Genomic DNA, 19,968 nt, shown 5'->3' on the forward strand with positions numbered 1-19,968 from the left:
CGGATTCAGCGGCTTCGATCTCGGTCCATATTGGATGTCCCCACGGTATCTAATCATTCTGAGGAGCACCAAGCAGCTGTGGGAAGACCATATATGCCCAAGAGACTACCCTCCGCGCGCACGTCGAGTGGCTGGAACAAGGCCAGTTTTCGATCAATCTAGGACAAGCAGCCTCAACTGAGGACCAGCATGCCGTTATTGACCTCTTTGGCCCATGAAATCTGTGCAGGCGGCATATGCTTCGGTGCACACGCATACGGAAACTTTCACGTGACGGATGTTTCATCTAGGCTTATCAGGTGCTCTTTCGTGGGCACCTCTGGGTCTCGTCTTCCAGATTAGTGAGGCGTCTGCGCAGGTCGCTCCTTCCATTACGGATCTCATTGCTCCTTCCTCCGGAGAAGTCCCCTCCGAGTCGCACCTTCCCACCTGGGTCGACCGCTCCTCCTTAAATTCTACCGCGGGTCGTGCCTTCCCTTGGTTCTAGCCAAAGTCTTCCTCTTGCGGAGATAGCGGCGTTATGTTGCCGACGTGACGAGGGCGAACTCCAACTCGGGATTCCAATTTGAAACTGAGCGAAGATAGGGCATGCGATAAGACTCATACGAGTATGATATTTGTCATATTTAACGCAAAACGCCTCACTGGCCTTGGCCTCCGGCTTCGGTGTCCTCTCGAGTTATACCCGGGCAGTGTCAGCCATGACCTTTCAGTCTAATATAATCTGTATCGGACAGCACCGCAGCCCTACTATATCCAAACGACTTCTTTCTAATGATTCTAAACCAGTATATACAGCTCCTGAGTAATTCAGTTCGCCAATCATTCATCGACCATGGCCAGGAGCTCCCTAGCAATTAATGATGACCACCAAGAAGCCTAACCGCCGTCTCCCTCAACCTAAACTTCTGAATCTTCCCACTCGCCGTCTTAGGAAAAGACTCGCCAGCCTCCAAGAAGAAGATATACTTCGGCACAAGATGCCCACTCAGCTTCTCTCTGACAAACTCTTTAATCTCTCTCCCTACCTGATCATCCTTCTCCACGTCCCGCTCCTTCAGTAGCACGAACGCCGCTACGACCTCTCCGTAGTGTGCGTCTGGTACACCGACCACACTAACGTCCGCGACACCGGGGAATGTCAACAGACAGTTCTCGATCTCGAGCGGGTGGATGTTTTCCCCGCCGCGTATTATCAGGTCTTTGATTCGGCCTGTTATGCTGATGTACCCGTCTGGGGAGAGGGAGGCTTCGTCGCCGGTCTGGCCATCATGTGTTAGTTCGCTGGTTGGCTTGAGGGCGAAATAGGTAGAATAAGAGCAACATACATGCATCCAGACCTTCCCACTTTTATCCGCCCGCATAACAAGCCTCGTCTTCTCCTCATCCCCCCAGTATCCCTTCATCAAGAGATACCCAGAGACTGCAAGTTCGCCGCGGGCCCCAATAGGCAGAATAGCATTATGATCCGACGGATCGACGACCTTCGCCTCGACATGTGGCATGAGTCGGCCGACCGTATTAATTCGTTTATCAATTGGGTCATCTGTCGTCGTCATCGCAGAAACGGGACTCGTCTCCGTCATCCCGTAGCAGATAGTCAGTTCAGTCAGGTTAAGTGTTTTATGTAATTTCTTCATTAGCTCGGCGGGGATGCTTGACCCCGCTGCTATGCCGGTCCGGAGATACTGGAACCCCTCGTACGGGATTTGTCCGGATTCAAGGAGGCCTAGTTCCTCGAGGAACATTGTGGGCACGCCGTAGAGGGCTGTGCATTTCTCTTCCTGGACAGCGCGGAGCGTTGCCGTGGCGTTGAATGCTTCTGTTGGGAAGACAATAGCGGCTCCGTGTGTGGCTGTCGCCATGTAGCCTAGTACAGATCCGAAACAGTGGAAGAGAGGTGGCGGGCAGGCGACGATGTCGGATGCTGTGAGGCGCATCCGGTCGCCGATTTGGGACCCGTTGTTGAGGATGGATTGATGCGAGAGGCAGGCTGCTTTGGGCATGGCGGTTGTGCCGGATGTGAATTGGATGTTTACTATTTCGTGTGGAGAGAGATTCTGAGGGGGTAGGGTCTGGCTGTCGGAGATGTTTGAGGAATTTATGGAGGGGTAGGATGTTAGGGCTTCGAATGCCGAGGTGTTGATTCGGCCGGTGGAGTTGTCGACGAGAATGATGTTTTGGAGTGTTGGGACGACGTCGGATTCGAGCTTTGGCTTGCTGAGATCTGGGATGAGGTGCTTTAGCAGAGGCAAGTTACTCCGTGGTTGCTTTCTTGGGAGGTTCGACTCGGTGCTTATGATCATATGGCTTGTGCCGAGGTGGCTAAGTGCTGCGACGACTTGAGTTGCGTTGAAGGATGGGTTGATTGGGACCTGGTCATATTAGTACTCCAGTAGACCAACGAAGACTATCAATTGGGAAAGTGAACCTACCAAGATAGCCCCAAGCTTAAACAGAGCGTACGTCACCTACACAGTGTAAGCGTTTGTCAACCCAAACATTGTTCCATCACATACAGTAGCATGCTCCATAGAATTTCCCAGCATAACCGCAACACGATCTCCCTTTCGGACTCCCACAGATTCTAACCCGCGGGCGAGTGCATTGCTCCTCGCTTCCAGGCCGGCGTAGGTGACTCTGTCATTCTGGTGCTTGGAGATGACACTATGCTGTTAGCTTATTATCTTACAGTCAGACAGGCAGAAGGAACCCACGCTGTTCTATCCCCATACGCATCAACTATACTGGCAAAGTGTTCTCCGATTGTGGACTCTATGAGTGGCGGCTATAGAACGTCAGTGACATGCTCGGCATCGAGAGGCTGGCTAGTTTTGTTCACCTCTGTCGGACCCCGTGCGTAGCTCTGAGTAAGTAAAGTGCGTCCGAGGGAGGCCGCAAAAGACCGTCTGCATACTACCCGCGGGAGTCTTTGTAGGATGCCTCTGAGACACAACATTGGTGGACAAGACATAGCGTTATTGCTTAACAGCCTGGCCCATTCTATTATATAACGCAGGATCGTGAGAGTGAGGTTTAGGGAGCAGAAGGCCTCGAGTTCGCCTGGTCTCTGCTTCTGCTGCTGTCGCGTGCAGCAGGGGATGGATATACTCCGCAATGCGGGGAATCAAGGGACAATTGAGGATCAGGAGCAGGAATCAGTGATTTAGAGCAATAAGTATAGGTGGTATTCTGATCAATGGATGGAAGTGTGCCAAAAGTCGAATGAGAGAAGGAAAAGAACTGATCTTTCGAAGAGAGAGTTGCTGTCGAGGGAGTGCAGGTGATCTGCGGAGAACCCCCTCACTGAACCAGACACTGCGGGGTTGCTGCATCTCTGCCGTACGTACGTCTACACCTGCTACTGCTTCTTCCTCTTCTCCTTACTCAGACAATTATCCTCTCCACAGAGACACTCCCGTCGAGCCCAGTACTCCGCCCCATAATGCACCGTGATATCCTCAAACGCATTGATATCCCGCACCGCCTCAACCGTCATAACCGTGCGACTCCCCACAGTCCGCGCGTTGAACTTCGTCGACGCCCTGCAGCTATGAGCAAGGTACCGCGTCCAATTGCCGTACCTCTGCGGTGAGATCATAGCAACAGTTTCGTCACCTCCATTCTCCGAGACATGGACGAGCGAGTACACCTGATCATCGTCGTAATCGGGCGGGTAGAGCTCCCCGGTGAATTGGCCCAGGATATCCCCCTTTTTGAAATTCGCCAGCGCGCGCACACCAGTGCCTGTTATCGGTCGCTCAACAAGCTCAACGAGGCTTCCGGCTGAGAAGTCCAGCTCGCAGTTGCAGATCTCGTGAGACCCGCAGATATCGCATTTCCCGTCGCGGGGACCCCGGATCGTCGGGTCTTGCGGGTCCATCTCATTCTCAGCATCCCAATTCCTGGGATCAAAAACAGACTGGTCGATGTGAATCTGCGCACTTCCCTCGAACCACGGCCTGCGTATCTTCCTATCCACGCCCTGCACGATATGATGCGGATGCTGCTCCCACATCTTCCGAACCGGCCTCAGCGCCTCCTCTACCCCTGCGATGCCCAAACCCGCATACTTGGCCAGTTGACCGCGCCAATCGAGGTTCCTGGACCGCACAAAGACCTCCAAGCTCCAGGAATTCTCTTTAACTTTCTCCAAGAAATCCCGCCATATCCCGCCGTGCCGGATCTCCCTCACGGCTCGTCTGAAGCCCTCAGCCGCCACGACGATCGAGAGCACCTTCCACCCGAAGGTCTCCTTGAACTCACTGAGCCGACGCAGCGTTCCGCGCGGATCATAGCCCTCGTATCGCTCTGGATTCAGACTATGCCCGACAACTTGATCAAGTAGGATTGTAGCTTCCCGGAACTGGAGACGGTAGTAGCCGATTTTCTCCTCGTCGAAACCCCAGTGTAATGTCGCGCGCTGGATACAGAGGTAGTTGATATCGAAGTAGATCGAGGCGAGGATGTCGGTAACAAGTTCATGAACCTTATGCTGGACTTGGACGGGGTAGTTCGACAAGGATGATTTTCGCCTCTTGGTACCCTGGCTTGGAGCCGGAGCGTCGGCTTCAGAGGCGTCGTTGTCGTCACGGGAACGCTTTCGGCATCGGTAGATGTGCACTTCTGGGGGCGGCGGTAAAGACGTTCGTTCCGGTCGAGACATGATGATGTTTAACGTATGGTGTTGTTGATGCTCTCTGCTCTGTAGATTGGCAAAGAAAGGTAGGCTGGGAAGAGCGAGACGCCACGGTTAAATACTCACCCCATTCATAGCAGTAAGTCTTGCCCCGTGCTCTTTGAACAATGAAATCTTCAAACACATAAGGCGAGGTGTTCTTTATTGACTTGTTTCATGTCCTCTTTGACGATTACCACTTGCTTGAGAATTCGTCATCTGGCTGGTGGTGTTGGTTCGGCTTCTTTGTTTAGATGCACCCGTCGTTCAGTTTGCGTGGCACATGAGACTAAAGTCATGAGGCTCAGCTAGGCATTTTCATATCAGAAAACGGAAGTAGGGGTCACCGTGTTGTGGGTTCGTTAGGATGATGACGAGACTTGGTGTTTTGGACCGGCCGCTCGCTCATCGATTATCATTCCAGTGTAATTTCGGTATGTCTCTTCAACCCTGGGGTGCAGCCTGCTACAGAACAATCCCCACAGTGGTTATATCTGGGTATATAGTCGCAAAGTGAGTTGATGGACGGAAACACTGCGCGGCTATGCATACTTTTAGACTATGGTCCATCAGTGACTTGTATACAAAGTATTATCTCAGGAAAAATCCACCCGTTTGGCGCCAATAAGTTGGATGAAACCCACTGACATGCAAAGGGTCGATGAATGCTATTGATACGTCTAGACTGGAGTGCAAAGTTCGCGTTGCATCTATTTAAATCACTGCCCAAGACGTCTCTAGTACTCCGGGACTCTCTACCAGTCATCCAGGTCCAGGAGAGAGACCTCTGGCTCTTTAGGCTTCTGTTGGTTGACATTCTCACCCAACACCCCATTCTGCACCTCTAGACCTGATTGCGTGCGCGGAGTAGTGTCGGACTCTGGTTTGTCTTCCAGAGCTCTCTGCTCCTGCTTAACTTTCTTTTCAAGGTATGCATCGTGCTCCTTGGCCCCTCCTTTCGCATAATCCTGGTAGCTTTTGACGGGCCTGCGCTCGCTGTCTAGTCTTTTCTCAGTCGCAGTAGCAACCCAGCCACACCCGACTCCGTTGCCAGTTTGTTCGGCGAGGGCTTCGAGACGGCGACTTTCGGGACAGTCGCAGCGACATGTATGCGCTGTTGAGCAAGGCGCCTTACAGATATGCTTGCAGGGCAATTGGTGGTTGCAAATTTTGTTGCATTGGACTTGGTCGTGGGGGAAGCTTTGAATTGTTAGGGTTAGTCTTATCCTGTCAGTGTTGGTCGAGATTATTCTTACCTATGGCAGCGCATAGTACATTTATGTCCGCAGTTGAGTTTCTCGCCGCATGCGAGCTCGCAGCCACCGTTTAGCTTCCTCCAATCGGCTGGGTCTGGTCTGAACGTTAGTATAAGCCTTGATGATAGAATGACCTTACGAGACAACCGACCTTTCACATAGGTCTTGCGCTTATGATTTACGCACGTCAACGGCAGCTTGTCCCCAATTCGAGGCTCGGGGTTTTTGTTGCCTAGGACCCGAAGAACTTGCGCCCAAAGCTGGTCAGCGATAAGTAGATCTTGATTGCCGAACATGTAAAAGCCTCTCCGGGCTCGAGAAAGCGCAACGCAGACTCGGTTCGCTATTGACACGAACCCGAGTCCCTTCCTGCCATTTCTGACAAGAGAGAGAAGTACCACCTCGTTCTCTTCGCCCTGGTATGAATCGACCGTGACCACTTTCACGTAGTGCCCTTGAAGATAGGAGTGATTCTTCATCAGCTTCAGAATCCTCTTTCGCTGTCCGTTATAGAAGGTGAGGACCGTAATGCCTTTCACGGGAACGTTGTTGAGAACCAGGTAGACGAAGAACTCGACTATCATGTCGGCTTCTTTTTCGTTGTATTTTGAGGCATTGTCATCAAGGCTCTCAAACCAGTCATGAGAAAACAAAAATGAGCGAATGCTTCCCATCCCTGGCACCTCTTCGCGTGATTTGACCAAATCATGATCTTGCAGCGCCCCGTAGATAGGCGTGATCAGCTGGCTGATCTCGGGCGCCATTCTTCGCTGGCGCTGGAGGGTGACGTAGTTCATCCCATTATTAACGAGGCGTTCAAACATGGACACATCCAGGTAGAAAGGGTCTCCTTCTAGGTCTTGAACTGCGCAATGTCCACGCAATTGCTGATGATCGCCGACGAGAATTAGCTGCTGAAGCGAGTCCATGCATGCCGCAGCTATAGGACCCTCGATTGCCTCTGCTGCTTCTTCAATGAGGACTATTCTCGGTTTCAAGCTCGAAATGAGTGCTCGATACTTGCTCAGCCCGGTCGTTGTCATACCGAGCACCTTTGCGTTCTGAAGGAGGATATGGTCCCCTTCCCACCTGCCAATCTGTGTCTTTTTACAGTTCTCAGCGTATTGCGCAAGAAGCTCCCGAAAGTCGCGCAGGACCTTTGCCTTCAGTTGCTTGCAGAGATCGTTATAGACTGAACCGCGATGTTTCACTGGGATTTTCCACATATCCTCATAGTCCAGGTAGTTTGAGCGACCAGGTCCAGCGTCCGGTAGGCTAGTTCTTCCGAAATAGCCCTCCCGGAGATTCAGATACGGGCCTTTGAGAGCTTCGGATTCATCATCGCCGTTTAGACCCTGCTCTGCCTCCAGTTCTTTCAGTTGCTCGTACTCGAGATCCACCTCATCTCCACTGAACCCAAAGCTTTCCACCGTGTACTTGACTTCGAATTCGACGACTTGATCTCCAAGCCAAGCCACCAAAGGATCAGCTTCATTGCCCTCTTTACCAGCGCTTACCCAACGCTGCGCTTCCTTCTCGAGGATATCGCATTGCCTGGCTGTCAAGAGGCCGTGCTTCTTAAAGACCATGGACGAAATGGGTACATCGGAGCTTGCCTCATTGAACGGCTGTAGGACCTCCGAGATACTACCGAATAATCTTTTGCTGTGCTTATAAGCGTTCCCGAGAGTGCCTCCAGCAATGTTTGGTGTGGGCTCGCTGCGTCGAATTTCAAACAATGTGCGCTTTTTGATCTCTGGGTCACTGCTCCTGGCGCCCAGACGAACATACTGTTTCTCAAAGCGAGAAACATAGGTCAGGAGTTGATCTAGGGCATGGTTCGTTTGAGAGGTGACAATGATCGGGGGATCATCGGGCTTCATGTTCGCAAGCATAATCCTCAGAGCAAGAACAGAGACGTATGTCTTGCCGGTTCCCGGAGGGCCTTGGATGATAGCAAGCTGCCTTGTGAGCATCTGCTCCAAGGCTGCCCACTGGGTTGCATCCAAGTCTCCAAGCGGTGACTTGGGCCACGGTCTCAAGACATTAATCTTCTTGTTCTCCTTCGAGTCAAGTATGGCGGTCTCAATCTCAAGAGTCGGGTTCTCCTTGACGTATTCGGGGGGTATAGCCTCGCGATTAAGCGAGCAGATGTGATCGGAAAGCGGAAATCTATATTTTCAAGGGTGTGAGACAACACATAGAACCTGACAATAAAGATCACCAACCTTTCTTGGCTCAGCTTCTGTAGAGCTGTCATGGTATGCCTAGAGGCCTCGTAATAGCCCTGCTTCGCCTCGACCATGGTCCATTCGAGCTGCGGATCGAAGTCAGCATCTGCGGGATTTGCGAAGAATATATCAACTTCTGGTGGAGAAGATTTCACGCCGTCGAGAGGTCTGGCAGCAATAATTGCAATAACACATTTCGTCTTGAATGCATCGTCCACCGGGAACAACGCAACCACCGAGCCACTGACCAAGCGTTTTGAATGTTCCCAGGCTATATTCCTCCCCGCTCTATTTGTCGAAAATCGAAGTCGAAATGCTAGTCCTCGGCGAGCAAACGTCAATCCTACAACGTAGACCTGCGAAGGTCAGTTTCGGCTCAACAGGCCAGGGACGGATCAGACAAATTACCTTCTCGTAGATGGCTACAGAGTTATTGTCATTCATATCAGGGTTCATCCTGAAAATGGCCACAGAATCACGCAAAGGCGCAACTGCGTCCTCCCTGAGAAGGTCATAGTGGGCCTTGAGATAGGTACCTTTTGATTCCCACGGCCCTTCGAGCTTGTTTGGCTGCAAGTCCACGAACTCTTCGTCGCTACCGAGGATCTCATCCGAGGAAGGAACTTCGGGCTTCAGAAGCCAGGGCTCTAGAGTGGTATCTGGGTCTTGTGCGGGAGGCTGAGAGAAGTAGTTGCTAATGTCTTCGGCCGCAAAGGCAACAGTACGTGGGTTCAGGCTTAGAGCCGTCTGCTTGAGTTTCTCGTGACAGTGAGAATTGAGCTCGTCTTCCAAGAACATGCTTGACGGGAAGCAAAGTAGTGATTTCAAAAGAGATGTTCTCAAAGACGAGTGAGAAGAGATGCAGGAAGGCAAAGAGGCGGTTGAGGGGAGATGACCGAAGGACGCAAACGGTGGGAAGCAAGCAAGCAAACGAGACATGCGCGGTTGGCCATGGCCACTATGTTGCCTTCACCTACTATTTTCCTCATCACTTTAACCTGCTCACTCACCTCAGTGTTACTGTTGAGATGAATGTCACTCCTCAATCTTTCCCATGTCGCAGCACAGCACATTGTGTTGCCTATCATACACTGGTTGCCTTCCTGGCTACCCAGGAACAATATCTCCCATATTTCTAAAGGTCGCTTCTTTTTCAAATACTCAGATATACGCAATGCCAGAAATGGAAGTTTTGTTCTGGTTGTGTCTATTCTCCAAGCAACGCAACCGAAGCAATGTATATCTGAGAAGCTAACCGGATTTGGAATGTTTCATCCTCAGGCAGCAATGCGGGCTGGCAACGTGACTGACGTCGGAACAGTGAATGCGATCGCGTGGTTGAAAGGCGACCGAGTCTGCGCCCGAGTACGAGTGACTCCTTTCAGGTCCGTCCATGTTAACGGGCCCTTTGTCTCGCTTTCTCTCTCGAGTGCGCCATCTATTTATAAACACGGCGACCATCGCGCCGGAGCCATGAGGGTCTGATATCCCTACCACCCCTACCCGACGTCGCAGACGCAATAAGGCCGACTGCTGCAAGGGAAAAGCAACGCTAAGCCTCTCGCGAATCTATCCTTGTCCGATATCCGGTCGGATTGTTTCTAGCCGGTTAAATATCCGGGTTCCGAGACACAATGGCCTCTATAGTAGAAGATGAGGACGATCGAGACCTCGCAGGTGAGCTTTGTCGCAAATTGTCTCACAGATTCAAGCGCTGACTGACTTGTCGCCACGCCCTAGGCTCGCAGGATGGGAGCTCGGATAACGAAATGGACGACACTCTCAGAGATGCTGACGAGGGTGGAGGCGATAATGAGCCGGATATGGACGCGGATGGCGACGCCGACGACCAGGATGCAGACAGCCCGTCGAATGCGAGCCATGCGTCAGAAGGCCCCGGGGTAGCCCCCCAACAGAACCAGGATACGACAGTACCTCCTCCGGTCCCGAACAATGCCTCGCCCGACCTTCTCTCCGTCTTCCATCCGAGCGTACGTCCCGAATGTCTCACGGCTTCCAGCTACGACATAGTTCCCACGACGGCCGCGCCGCACAGTACTTCGATCAATGCCATAACAGCGACTGCAGACATGAGATGGGTCTTCAGTGGAGGTTCAGATGGATACGTACGAAAGTTCAACTGGGTGGATTCGATCAACAGTAAGCTCATGTTAACTGTTGCGCAACGGCATCCGTTCGTGGACAGTGTAGTAAAGGCGGGCGTTGTCATGACCTACTGGGAGAACATGGATGGCAACGCGTTATCGCCAGTGTACTCACTGGCCAGTCAAAGCGAAGGCCTTTGGCTGTTGTCCGGCTTGCAATCAGGCAGTATTCGATTACAGTCGATACGGCACGACGAAGGCAAAGAGATCGCATTGCTACAACAACATAATTCGGCGGTATCCGTCCTGTCTTTGACAGCCGACGAGAAATCTTTACTTTCCGGCGGTTGGGATAAACGGATATTCGACTGGGATCTCAATACAGGGCAGACCAGGCGCGACTTCGGATCGAGCGCCGGACAGATTTCAACGATTGAGCTACGTCCGGAATCTACACTGCCTATCCCCAGAGACACTTCAGAACATCAACAACCGAACGGAACTTACTCTTCCAACAATGAAGCGATCGCGGGCAACAGTTTTGACTTTATGGACACCTCAAACGACCAGGGCGACAATGGTGCTGCAAACCCGCAGGCGGAATCACCAGCAGATTCGCTCTTCGGAGCAGCCGACTCACTATTCGGCGACGCGGATGGCACAGCCGGAACAAACGCCTTTGGCGTAGATGACGACGATGAGTTCGGAAAAGCGCTTGCCAACGGTGCCCTCCCCGACGCCGATGCACCTGGAGAACCAGATGCGACGCAGCAAAACGGCCTTTTCGACACAACCTTCTCTTCCAACGATGCTGGTGGCATCGGCTTAAATACCCCTATAGCCACCCAACCGCTAGACTCGCAACCAACAGAAACACCGAATCACCAGCCCCAACCGCAACCCTTAGCCAACGGCCTGCCTCACGCCGAAGAACTAGAACCGCCCTCCCAAGACCAAGAACAAGCCCAGGAATCGCCTTTCGAAGCAACCAACGTCACCGATAATACCTTCCTCGCTGCGTCAATAGACGGCACCATCAGAATATGGGACCGTCGCCAACCATCCGCCATTGCCCGCATCACCCCCCACAACTCGCCGCCCTGGTGCATGAACGCTTGCTGGTCTCCAGACGGGAACTACATCTACGCCGGCCGTCGAAACGGCACAGTCGAAGAATACAGCCTGCACAAGGGTCTACGCGAGCCCGAGCGAATATTCAAGTTTCCGCAGGGGAGTGGGCCCGTTACGGCTCTCAAGGCTATGCCGAATGGCCGGCATCTTGTTTGGTAAGTTACTAACAAACCCCCCCTTCTTCCCCCCTATTCCTCAGTAACTCAAAGCGCATTGGCAAACTCTGCTCTAACACTCTCATTAATTTACAGCGCATCCCACGATATCCTCCGCCTCTACGATCTCAAACACGAACAAGCAACCCGCCACTCAACCGTCCCGTTCCTCATCATCCCGGGCCACCGTACAGGAACAGTCTCGCAACTGTACGTCGACCCGGCGTGTCGGTTCCTGGTCTCAACGAGCGGGAATAGAGGGTGGGAAGGAAGCACCACGGAAGTGCTGCTTGGGTATGAAATTGGTGTTCCTAGTGCTCGATAATGATGGAATGGATACCTTCTGGGTTGAATGGGCTCGACTTGCATTCTGAGAAGAGGTAGTGCGATGTATGTGTATTATACAGCTTGTTCTATTTGCTTTTACATACGGCCGCCAGTTAGGTACTAGGCAGGTCGTGGGTGTTCTGTTATTTGTTCAACGTTGGTTGGTTTTCAAACACGATTAGGAATTTGGATGTCATATTACCATTGCCATACTAGTTGCATCTGAGACTCAAATTATGGTCTGAGATGTTCGAACATACCATATAGGATTTCGAAAAGAATCCAAGGTCATTTAATAATATTCGCATCCTGAACTCATATACATAAACAATGCTATGTCCATTCTCACCCAGATATCCAAAATCCAAGATCATTCTAACGCCTGCCAAAAAGCCACCAATATATACATAAACTCATACACAAAATCAACAGCATATCAAAGATCGTTATCGTAATCATAGTCTAATGCCACATCGTCCAGATCAAGCCCATCGCAAACCTCAGCTTGCTGTGCTCTCCACGATCCAAACACCGGGTTATTCGTCCACTTGGCTTGCCCTTCGTCATCCCTCTCAAAGAACACATACCCGGGCATTTTATCCGGATCTTCTAACCCTTCCTGTACTCCCCAAGGACCCGTAACGATTCGGCCGAACCCTTCCAGTGCCAGATTGGGGATATGCCCGCGGGCCTCGACGTTGCCGTTCTCAATATTGTTCACGGTAATGAGATACACGGGCGCAAGGTCCGCGTCTCGATCCGCGCGCAAGGGCATGGATATCCAGGCTTCATTGTTATACGACTCGACTCTGCTCTTGTCGTGTCTGAGAGGCAACGGCCGGTCCAGAAGCATGGCGTCTAGTTTGCCCGAGTCAAGGAGGAGCCCTGGAGACTGAACGTAGAGGACGCCATCGTACTGCATGAACTGAATCTGGCCGAGGCGGAGGAGTTTCGTATCCGTCGTCGAATACCCCGCGAATGTAGCGGCGGACATGTCGATGGGGAGGAGCCAGATGTCGTATTTGAGACTAGCGGCTCGTAGGATGGATAGCGCTATTGAGACGGGCTTTGAGGGGCTCATTGTGTCCCAGCTTGAAGGGTACATGAAGAGCCGGTCGTTTATGGCGCTGCCGTTTGTGGAGAGGTGTCTGAAGAAGAGGATTGCGGAGCAGATGTTTGATGGGTCTGGGTCAGAGAGGAGTTGGAGGTAGGCGTAGTTGCCTTCTGGTCTGGGAGAAGTCTCGATTTGGACTTGAGGTAGTTTGTCGTCTTCTTCTGGTGTCTCGGTGTCTAGGTCGGATACCGGGTATTGACTTCTTTTGTATACCTTTGGTTGGTCTGGCGGTCGAATGGCATGCTGGATGGTCTGGACAGATTGTTGTTGCAGCGCGTAGCCGGACAGAAAGAGTAGAAAGGTGAATATCGAGACCACTCCTGTCGATACGATGACGGAGACCGTGGATTGTGTCAAGAGCACCATGGCGATCTATACTAGTGGCTCCGGTATGCCATCCACATGTGTCGCGGGGTTGCGGTGCTGTTCGCGCTTTTGCGTAACGCTTGAGACTGACCAAACACCAAAATCTATTAATGATAGTAGCGATATTGATAATTGAGAAGCTGACTAGAAAATAACTGATGGTTAAACGATGCAAGTCATCGTCGAGTCAGATAGACGCCTGAGCCTGGTTGTTGATGAGACACTCGTTGTCGGTGCGACTATCGATAAGAGCCGTGTGCTTATCGATAAAACATCTTGGCGTTCCCAGGTAACGTGACATCGTTTATTCTGCGGTCCCCGTCCACCTTCATGAGTCTTCGTTTCTCACAATCGCGCTCTCTCCCCTCAGATCTGAACAGTATATTCACAATGTCCTCCCATCGCGCCGATGCCAGCACACTCCTCGACAACCGAGGCTACACCGGCCCCCTGGTGCGCGGCCTCAATCCCGCAATGCTCTTCGAAAAAGCCGTCCGCGACCGCATTACGGAATCTTACTACTGGAAGGAGCAATGCTTCGGATTAAACGCCGCTACGCTCTGCGACCGTGCCGTCGAGCTGTCCTTTATCGGCGGTACCTACGGAGTTTCCGAGAAAGCTTCGCCCTTCCTCTGCCTCGCTTTCAAGCTCCTCCAAATCAGCCCGGACAAGGACATCATCAGGGAATACCTGGACTTCAGCGACCCCGAAAACGATCCAGACAATGGGGACACAGGCGCAGAGACAACGGCGGAGGAACGCGCGCAGAATAGCGTTGTTAAACACCGTGGTGACTTCAAGTACCTCCGCGCTCTTGCGGCGTTCTACGTGCGCTTAACCTGGGAGCCAGTCGAGATCTACAAGACGCTGGAGCCGCTTCTTCTTGATTACCGGAAGTTGAAGCGGAGGGTCCGGGATTCGTTTGTTTTGACGCATATGGATCAGTTTGTGGATGATCTGTTGACGAGAGATCGTATGTGCGGTACCAGTTTGTGGAAGCTGCCATCCCGGCAGCAACTGGAGGATTTGGATCTGTTGGAGGTGCGGGAGAGTCCGTTGGCAGACGAGCTGGAAGAAATGGACCGAAGCGATGATGAAAACGGCGATGCGAGTGATGTCCGCTCAGAAGCCCGTTCTGAACGTTCTGATGACTGAGCGCTTTATCACTGGCTTGAGCTTGAAATGTTCAAATGACTAGCGATTCTCTATTCCTTGTTCGCGCGGCGATGGACTAGGAATCACAGCTAAGCTGCGTCCATCCCAGTGTGAGCGGCCACCGAGCACGGCTCTACGCGCAAAGCTCAACCCGTGCGGCTACATTATGCCTAAGATACTGCGAGCTGGCCTTGATCATTGCTTCGACCCGCACATTGATTGCAGTCCGTCAAATGACCCGCTATCGTCTCTCGGTCAAACTTAGCTATCAACGCGTCAGGCATCTTATACGAGCAACGAGTCACCACGACGGGCCCGTTTTATGCTCTCGCTATCTGCGCAGGTAATCCACGATATCTACTGTCTGTCAGCCATGACAATCTCAATGACCAAACCACGAAAATGCAACATTCCTTTGTGTACAATATAGTATCCTGTACAAGACAAAAAGTACGAAACGCGCTCACTAAAACCCTTGCTGTCGATGCCACTTATCCTGCCAACCTTTGAACCACGGACTATCATCTAACGTAGCCACCTCCCAGTCCTTGGGAGCAAGGCCCTTATCCTCCTGCTCTATCGCCCATTCCTCAAGCTTCGGAAGAACCACGTGCTCCACATGCATTGTCCCCTTGTACTTCATCAAATTCTCCTTCCCCTCCTTCATGACCTTCGCCAGGAGCGCAGGTACACAAGGCTCGTCTCGAAACTCGGCCACCGGCGTGAACAGCGCTTTGAAATTGAAGGCGATTGCCCCGGAGAGGGGGAGGCGCCGCAGAGTCTGCCAGTCGATTCGCAGATGGCAATCCTCCAGCTTGAGATTGGGATCTTGGACCGTTCGCAGCTTTTCGTGCGGGTCTCCGGGTGGCATGTGCAACGGCTGGCCGATCTCGAGACCCCATGAGCCTCGCTGGATCGGCTTGTCTGTTGGCATCTTGGTGAAGAACCTACACAATTCCTTATCAATATTCTCCCCAAAACCCCATACCGGGATTCAAGTCACCTACCGATCCATCGAAAACCGCATCTTCTCCATATAATCCGGAATCTCATCATGAATCCGATGCAGCTGCAAACCAACCTTACTCTTAACATTCCACCCCATAGACGAACAAATCACGCCCGCACGCAGGAAATAATTCCCGGACACATCATCCCTTAACATAATCCCAAAGTCCTCGGGAACGTTATCCATCAATATCTCCAGCGGCGGTTTCGAGCGCACATCTTGCTCCGTGCCTAGGATTCTGTTCACGAGCACGCGCTTGTCAACCAGCGTGAAGTACTGCGGGTACCGCGTGCATAGGAACTGCACGACCATTTCCATGAGCTCTTTGCATGCTAGTTCTGAGCCGGGGAGGGAATCAAGCACGCCGTCGTTGTGTTTAGCGAAGAGGGCTTTGCGTTGTGCGATTCGCGTCCTGTATGTGTTTTCGAGTTCGAGCCACCAGTCTGGTTCGAGTTTTGTTAGAGCTTGAAAATAGGTTGGATAATTGTCAGCCCACCCATAACGATCACCTGCGTTCCGTAAACAGGGAAAAGACAAGAAGACATCACATACACATAGTCTGATGATAAGCCCACCGGAAAGGCCTATACGGCCTCGGCAGCGCCCTCTCAATATCGAATCCCTCATATTTCGTCGGCAACGGGACCCCACTGAGCAATGCATAATCGGGAAAATCACCAAGTGCTTCGATCTCGGTAATCGAGAATCCAGTCGGCGTGTATACCTGCAATCCCTTCTCTCCGCGCGCGAGTGTGCTTGCGCACTCGGTCCAGTTCGCGATCATGGGGAGGATGTGGCGGAGGATTTCATCTTCAGGAATCTCGATGTATGGGACGTTTGGGAGGAGGGCTTTTAGGGTGTGTCGGCGTTGAGGAGGGAGGGTGGAGAGCGGGTTTGGATTTGGTGCCGGTGCCGATGGCTTTTGAGCTGGCGGGATCTTCTTCTCTGGGGAAATTGAGAGCGGTGGTGTCTGGCTTGTTGATGCTTTGCGGTTGGGGGGGAAGTTGATTCGGGATCCGGAGGCGAAGGTGAACAAAGTGAGGAAGAGGCCTGCGAGGGTGATGAGCGCTAAGCCGGAGAGCCATGGGTTATCTTGTATGTTCAGCGCATCCATCTTGAAGGAGCAATGAACAGTGAACAACCAATCCAGAAGGACAAGTATAGGGGAACGAGTAAGACGATGAACTATAAAGTAGTATAGAGCGGAGCCAAAGACAGCCCAAGCCCAAGCTCAGGATGCCCGTGCAGTGCAGTGCAGTCCGATCCAAACGGAAGAAGCTGAGTCCAGTGAGTGTTCCCAATCTTTTCCCCTCACGACAAGTGACACCACATCTCTTATCTATTTTCCCCGACTTTGCCTTTACCCTCTATCAAGTATCGAGTATAGCCATCTCCGATTCTCATTCTATTACCTTGCTTTGGCAGGTAAAGAGGGAAAGATAGTGCAGTTTCACTATCAGTAATGGGTGGTAGTATATCTTATCTACGCTGGACCGAGTCAACAGAATGGGAAAAGCAATGAGGGGACGAGGACGAGAAGGAAAGCTTCACCTATGACGGGAGGGCGAGAGCTGGGGATGTACATTTCCCAATGGGGTAAAAATGTCCCGGGGTCTTGCAGTTGGAGCCCTATCTAAGTCTGGGGTTACATGGGGTTAGATATGGACTAATGACTATTGATACTTGATAGTCAGGATGGACTGGGCACGTAAGGAGTCCCTTTGGAAGTTCAGTCACAGGAGTAATTGGGTAGTAGATAAAATCAAATGCTTCCATTATGCTTTGCTGATATACACTAATCGATACACGCCGCGAGACGCCAGTACTACCCAGTACTATCTGGCCTCCTAGATCAATAACATTTTATGTGACAAATGGGTATCATAACACCGCTGTTTCGCCGTGCAAAAAATCGAGTAATAGGTAGGGAAATTCGATGCATGAATCGGAAGGAGATCGTGAGGCGACGGTGATTAGTCGGGATTGGTGAGCTAAAGAGGGTCAGTGATTGCGCGTCAGTAGCTATGGATAAGACTCACCCTGAGAACCGGCCGAGAATAATCTTCATTATCCTGGAGCGATACGTCGCTATCCCGGCGGCCGTTTGGATATAGCACCGCGCCTGTGTTCAGGCGATTATCTATGAAAGTGGGCATGCGTTGCGGTACAGAAGATCCGTTGGATAAGGTGTGGCTGTGGTTGTCGGCGAAGTTGGCGTAGCTCATCTGAGAGCCCTTGCTCTGCCTGCCGTCAATGGAGTTGCCCTGGTAGTTCCCATCCTGGTTGTCGCGACGGCGCTTCGCGAGGAAGAAGATAATGGCAGCCACAACCAAGGCAATACCACCAACGACACCGACAACAATTCCTGCGATACTGCCACCGCTGATACCTCCGCCGTCACCTTCCTGGGTGTCTGTGCTCGTCTCAGCTGCAGACGTTGGGTCCGACCCTGCTACTGTGATAGTCGTCACTTGACCGGCATGTGTCTCGACCACGCTTGTGGGGGCTTCCGTAGTGGTGGAAGAGTTGGAATCGGTCTCGGTTGTAGAAGTCTTCGAACGTTAGTAACCAAGCCGTGCCAGAAATGATGGGCTTGGCGTGGGAATGACAATCACTCACCGATTCATCCGTGCTGGTCGACGACGATGTGGAAGTTTTTGTTGACGACGCACTTGCGGTTCCCGAGGGGCTGCCGATTTGGATATAGGCGTAGTAGCCATCCGCTTGGTTACCGCACGAATCGTCTGGGAATCCAGGGCAATCGTCATTGCATTTCGAGGACTCGACAGTGCTGTCTTCGTTGGGGGCAATATCTGAGCACCAGCAGTTCTTACCCAGCAGAATGGCGAATGCGCTACCGGCGCAATGTTCCTCGCAGTTACCGTTCGATTGGTAAATGGAAAAGTCTGAGGACGTTAGACATGATTAGCTGGTGACATAGTATGACTACTTACTTGCGGCGCCCGACCCAGTGCTATCTGACGAGCAATATGTGACAGAACTGGCCGCAGAGGTCAAGGTCGTCAAACATGCTAATAAACCTAGCAACGGTACGGCGAATTGGCGGCCCATGGCGATTGGCTCGTTCTTAACCGATGTCCCGAACAATACCTCCGTGGCAGTTGTGAATAGATTTGTTGGCCGCCCCGTTAACCAGAATCCAAGCCTTCCGAGTCTCCCAGAGCCGTTGTGAATATCAGTCGGGGTACAGATTATCGAAGGAAAGCGTCGACGAGATGCAATGAACAAGATAAGGAAATTCGTTTATCGGAGAAGCACGAAGCGAAGGGAAAACCCTCAGGCTATTATGGTTGATTAAGTAGTGTCCCGCACTGGAGGTCCTTTCATCTTCAGTCAGAAATTCACAATTATTGTCTTGCAGTAGTGAATGGCTTACGGGAGTTTCAGATATCTCCCTAGAGTCCGTTCAAGAAGCCTTCCAACTGAAAAGCGTGGGAAATATTCGACATGGAAGAAGCGAAAGTCCGAGACGACCAGGATCAGGAGAGCACTACCTCCAAACATGACCCTCCCGGCCAGGAGAACGTGAGAAAGCAAGAGCGCCAGGTAGTGCCGGTCTCGGTGGTAAAAGAGCGTAGAAACGAAGGAATATGGTACAGGAGAAGCTGGAGGCGCTGCTTCTGAGGGCGAGCAGGTGGGAGAAGTGGACAGTAGTGAGACAGAGGCAGAGGCAGAGGCAGAAGCAGGCAGAGAGAAGCACGAAAGAAGTTGGTCGTCTCTGCATACCAAGCCCGTACTAGTCCGTACTGAATAGAGTGCGGGCCCGTATTGTGTCCCACCCATGTATTTTTGGCCTTGCAATTTTGCACTTCAACAGCCACAGTTACTACTCCGTATACATAGATCGTGGCATAATATTATTACTCTGCAATGCTGCACTTATTTGTACTCCTAGTGCAGTCCCCTAGATCAGTTATCTTATCCAATTCTCACGTCGTTGTGCGCAGTCTGAATCAAAACAACAGGACAAGGATTCGGAATGATCTACATCTGAGAGCTCCGTAACATATCGCGTATCCGCATGCCACTCCTGGCGCCAACCTTGCGGTCGCAGAATGCTAGCCACAGAGAAAGCAGTCTACGAACGACCAACTTGTCCACGATATCTATAAACGGTGGCATTAAAAACAATTGTTTACATGTGGACATCTCCAGACCCAGGATCAATTTATCAATAATGCGCATCCAGGGAAATTGAAGGGGTCGAAACAGGGAACACCCGATCCTTAAAAAGAGCATCCAATCTCCATAGCCAGGAACAAACGTAAAACCCGGTCATGACTGCGTCACAACTTTGCGCAACCCGGGCAGAATAACACCTAAAAAAAGGCCACGAAAAGGGAAAGCAATGCCTACGCAATCAAGCCATGTTTTGAGATAAGACCATCGTCGCAGATCGAGGCTTGCCAATTGGGTGATC

At 51.8% G+C, this 19,968-nt stretch overlaps 8 protein-coding genes across 8 annotated transcripts; 2 read left to right on the plus strand and 6 right to left on the minus strand.

Annotated features, from left to right (window-relative positions):
* Window positions 1–571: 571 nt before the first annotated feature.
* BDV17DRAFT_177901 (putative AMP-binding enzyme) lies at window positions 572–3,262 on the minus strand. Its single transcript, XM_073754891.1, has 6 exons — window positions 2,843–3,262; window positions 2,718–2,788; window positions 2,520–2,667; window positions 2,436–2,471; window positions 1,329–2,375; window positions 572–1,262 (listed from the first exon to the last, which is right to left on the minus strand). The coding sequence occupies exons 1-6, from the start codon at window positions 2,972–2,974 to the stop codon at window positions 858–860; spliced, it is 1,839 nt and encodes a 612-aa protein (XP_073612576.1). The 5' UTR covers window positions 2,975–3,262; the 3' UTR covers window positions 572–857.
* On the minus strand, window positions 3,214–4,742 carry BDV17DRAFT_271252 (SET domain protein). The gene has a single exon (XM_073758780.1). The coding sequence runs from the start codon at window positions 4,664–4,666 to the stop codon at window positions 3,362–3,364; it is 1,305 nt and encodes a 434-aa protein (XP_073612577.1). The 5' UTR covers window positions 4,667–4,742; the 3' UTR covers window positions 3,214–3,361.
* A 691-nt stretch (window positions 4,743–5,433) lies between these two features.
* Window positions 5,434–8,963, minus strand: BDV17DRAFT_283747 (putative DEAD box helicase involved in nonsense mediated decay; the record flags this gene model as incomplete). Its single annotated transcript, XM_073760408.1, has 5 exons — window positions 5,434–5,878; window positions 5,935–6,028; window positions 6,086–8,106; window positions 8,163–8,521; window positions 8,574–8,963. 5 exons carry the CDS (start codon window positions 8,961–8,963, stop codon window positions 5,434–5,436), a joined length of 3,309 nt encoding a protein of 1,102 aa, XP_073612578.1.
* A 532-nt stretch (window positions 8,964–9,495) lies between these two features.
* On the plus strand, window positions 9,496–12,173 carry BDV17DRAFT_271257 (WD40 repeat domain-containing protein). Its single transcript, XM_073758781.1, has 3 exons — window positions 9,496–9,842; window positions 9,906–11,556; window positions 11,653–12,173. Exons 1-3 carry the CDS (start codon window positions 9,800–9,802, stop codon window positions 11,879–11,881), a joined length of 1,923 nt encoding a protein of 640 aa, XP_073612579.1. The 5' UTR covers window positions 9,496–9,799; the 3' UTR covers window positions 11,882–12,173.
* On the minus strand, window positions 12,166–13,514 carry BDV17DRAFT_271260 (uncharacterized protein). The gene has a single exon (XM_073758782.1). It carries the CDS (start codon window positions 13,361–13,363, stop codon window positions 12,320–12,322), a length of 1,044 nt encoding a protein of 347 aa, XP_073612580.1. The 5' UTR covers window positions 13,364–13,514; the 3' UTR covers window positions 12,166–12,319.
* A 227-nt stretch (window positions 13,515–13,741) lies between these two features.
* On the plus strand, window positions 13,742–14,828 carry BDV17DRAFT_178020 (PRP38 family protein). Its single transcript, XM_073754893.1, has one exon. The coding sequence runs from the start codon at window positions 13,754–13,756 to the stop codon at window positions 14,516–14,518; it is 765 nt and encodes a 254-aa protein (XP_073612581.1). The 5' UTR covers window positions 13,742–13,753; the 3' UTR covers window positions 14,519–14,828.
* On the minus strand, window positions 14,752–16,825 carry BDV17DRAFT_178025 (heme-dependent oxidative N-demethylase family protein). The gene is made up of 3 exons (XM_073754894.1): window positions 16,080–16,825; window positions 15,526–15,991; window positions 14,752–15,465 (listed from the first exon to the last, which is right to left on the minus strand). Exons 1-3 carry the CDS (start codon window positions 16,639–16,641, stop codon window positions 14,985–14,987), a joined length of 1,509 nt encoding a protein of 502 aa, XP_073612582.1. The 5' UTR covers window positions 16,642–16,825; the 3' UTR covers window positions 14,752–14,984.
* A 396-nt stretch (window positions 16,826–17,221) lies between these two features.
* Window positions 17,222–19,220, minus strand: BDV17DRAFT_271265 (uncharacterized protein). Its single transcript, XM_073758783.1, has 5 exons — window positions 18,925–19,220; window positions 18,482–18,868; window positions 18,147–18,433; window positions 17,567–18,079; window positions 17,222–17,518 (listed from the first exon to the last, which is right to left on the minus strand). The coding sequence occupies exons 2-5, from the start codon at window positions 18,597–18,599 to the stop codon at window positions 17,501–17,503; spliced, it is 936 nt and encodes a 311-aa protein (XP_073612583.1). The 5' UTR covers window positions 18,600–18,868; window positions 18,925–19,220; the 3' UTR covers window positions 17,222–17,500.
* Between the last annotated feature and the right edge of the window lie 748 nt (window positions 19,221–19,968).

This window comes from Aspergillus undulatus (assembly GCF_047715775.1).
Source record: "Aspergillus undulatus strain CBS 261.88 unplaced genomic scaffold BDV17scaffold_50, whole genome shotgun sequence".
NCBI lineage: Eukaryota > Fungi > Ascomycota > Eurotiomycetes > Eurotiales > Aspergillaceae > Aspergillus > Aspergillus undulatus.

What these genes read in the sequence shown, in the direction of transcription:
- BDV17DRAFT_178025 (XM_073754894.1), bottom strand. Translation starts at nt 16,641, where the DNA reads ATGGATGCGCTGAACATACAAGATAACCCATGGCTCTCCGGCTTAGCG. An exon ending in GGCTTATCATCAGACTATGT is followed by an intron (nt 15,992 to 16,079) that starts GTATGTGATGTC and finishes CCTATTTTCAAG; the next exon opens with CTCTAACAAAACTCGAACCA. An exon ending in ATGCGGTTTTCGATGGATCG is followed by an intron (nt 15,466 to 15,525) that starts GTAGGTGACTTG and finishes GGAATTGTGTAG; the next exon opens with GTTCTTCACCAAGATGCCAA.
- BDV17DRAFT_271252 (XM_073758780.1), bottom strand. Translation starts at nt 4,666, where the DNA reads ATGTCTCGACCGGAACGAACGTCTTTACCGCCGCCCCCAGAAGTGCAC.
- BDV17DRAFT_271265 (XM_073758783.1), bottom strand. Translation starts at nt 18,599, where the DNA reads ATGGGCCGCCAATTCGCCGTACCGTTGCTAGGTTTATTAGCATGTTTG. An exon ending in CACTGGGTCGGGCGCCGCAA is followed by an intron (nt 18,434 to 18,481) that starts GTAAGTAGTCAT and finishes TAACGTCCTCAG; the next exon opens with ACTTTTCCATTTACCAATCG. An exon ending in CGACCAGCACGGATGAATCG is followed by an intron (nt 18,080 to 18,146) that starts GTGAGTGATTGT and finishes TAACGTTCGAAG; the next exon opens with ACTTCTACAACCGAGACCGA.
- BDV17DRAFT_271260 (XM_073758782.1), bottom strand. Translation starts at nt 13,363, where the DNA reads ATGGTGCTCTTGACACAATCCACGGTCTCCGTCATCGTATCGACAGGA.
- BDV17DRAFT_178020 (XM_073754893.1), top strand. Translation starts at nt 13,754, where the DNA reads ATGTCCTCCCATCGCGCCGATGCCAGCACACTCCTCGACAACCGAGGC.
- BDV17DRAFT_271257 (XM_073758781.1), top strand. Translation starts at nt 9,800, where the DNA reads ATGGCCTCTATAGTAGAAGATGAGGACGATCGAGACCTCGCAG. An exon ending in GGACGATCGAGACCTCGCAG is followed by an intron (nt 9,843 to 9,905) that starts GTGAGCTTTGTC and finishes GCCACGCCCTAG; the next exon opens with GCTCGCAGGATGGGAGCTCG. An exon ending in AATGGCCGGCATCTTGTTTG is followed by an intron (nt 11,557 to 11,652) that starts GTAAGTTACTAA and finishes ATTAATTTACAG; the next exon opens with CGCATCCCACGATATCCTCC.
- BDV17DRAFT_177901 (XM_073754891.1), bottom strand. Translation starts at nt 2,974, where the DNA reads ATGTCTTGTCCACCAATGTTGTGTCTCAGAGGCATCCTACAAAGACTC. An exon ending in ATTCTATGGAGCATGCTACT is followed by an intron (nt 2,472 to 2,519) that starts GTATGTGATGGA and finishes TACACTGTGTAG; the next exon opens with GTGACGTACGCTCTGTTTAA. An exon ending in GTGGGAAGGTCTGGATGCAT is followed by an intron (nt 1,263 to 1,328) that starts GTATGTTGCTCT and finishes CATGATGGCCAG; the next exon opens with ACCGGCGACGAAGCCTCCCT.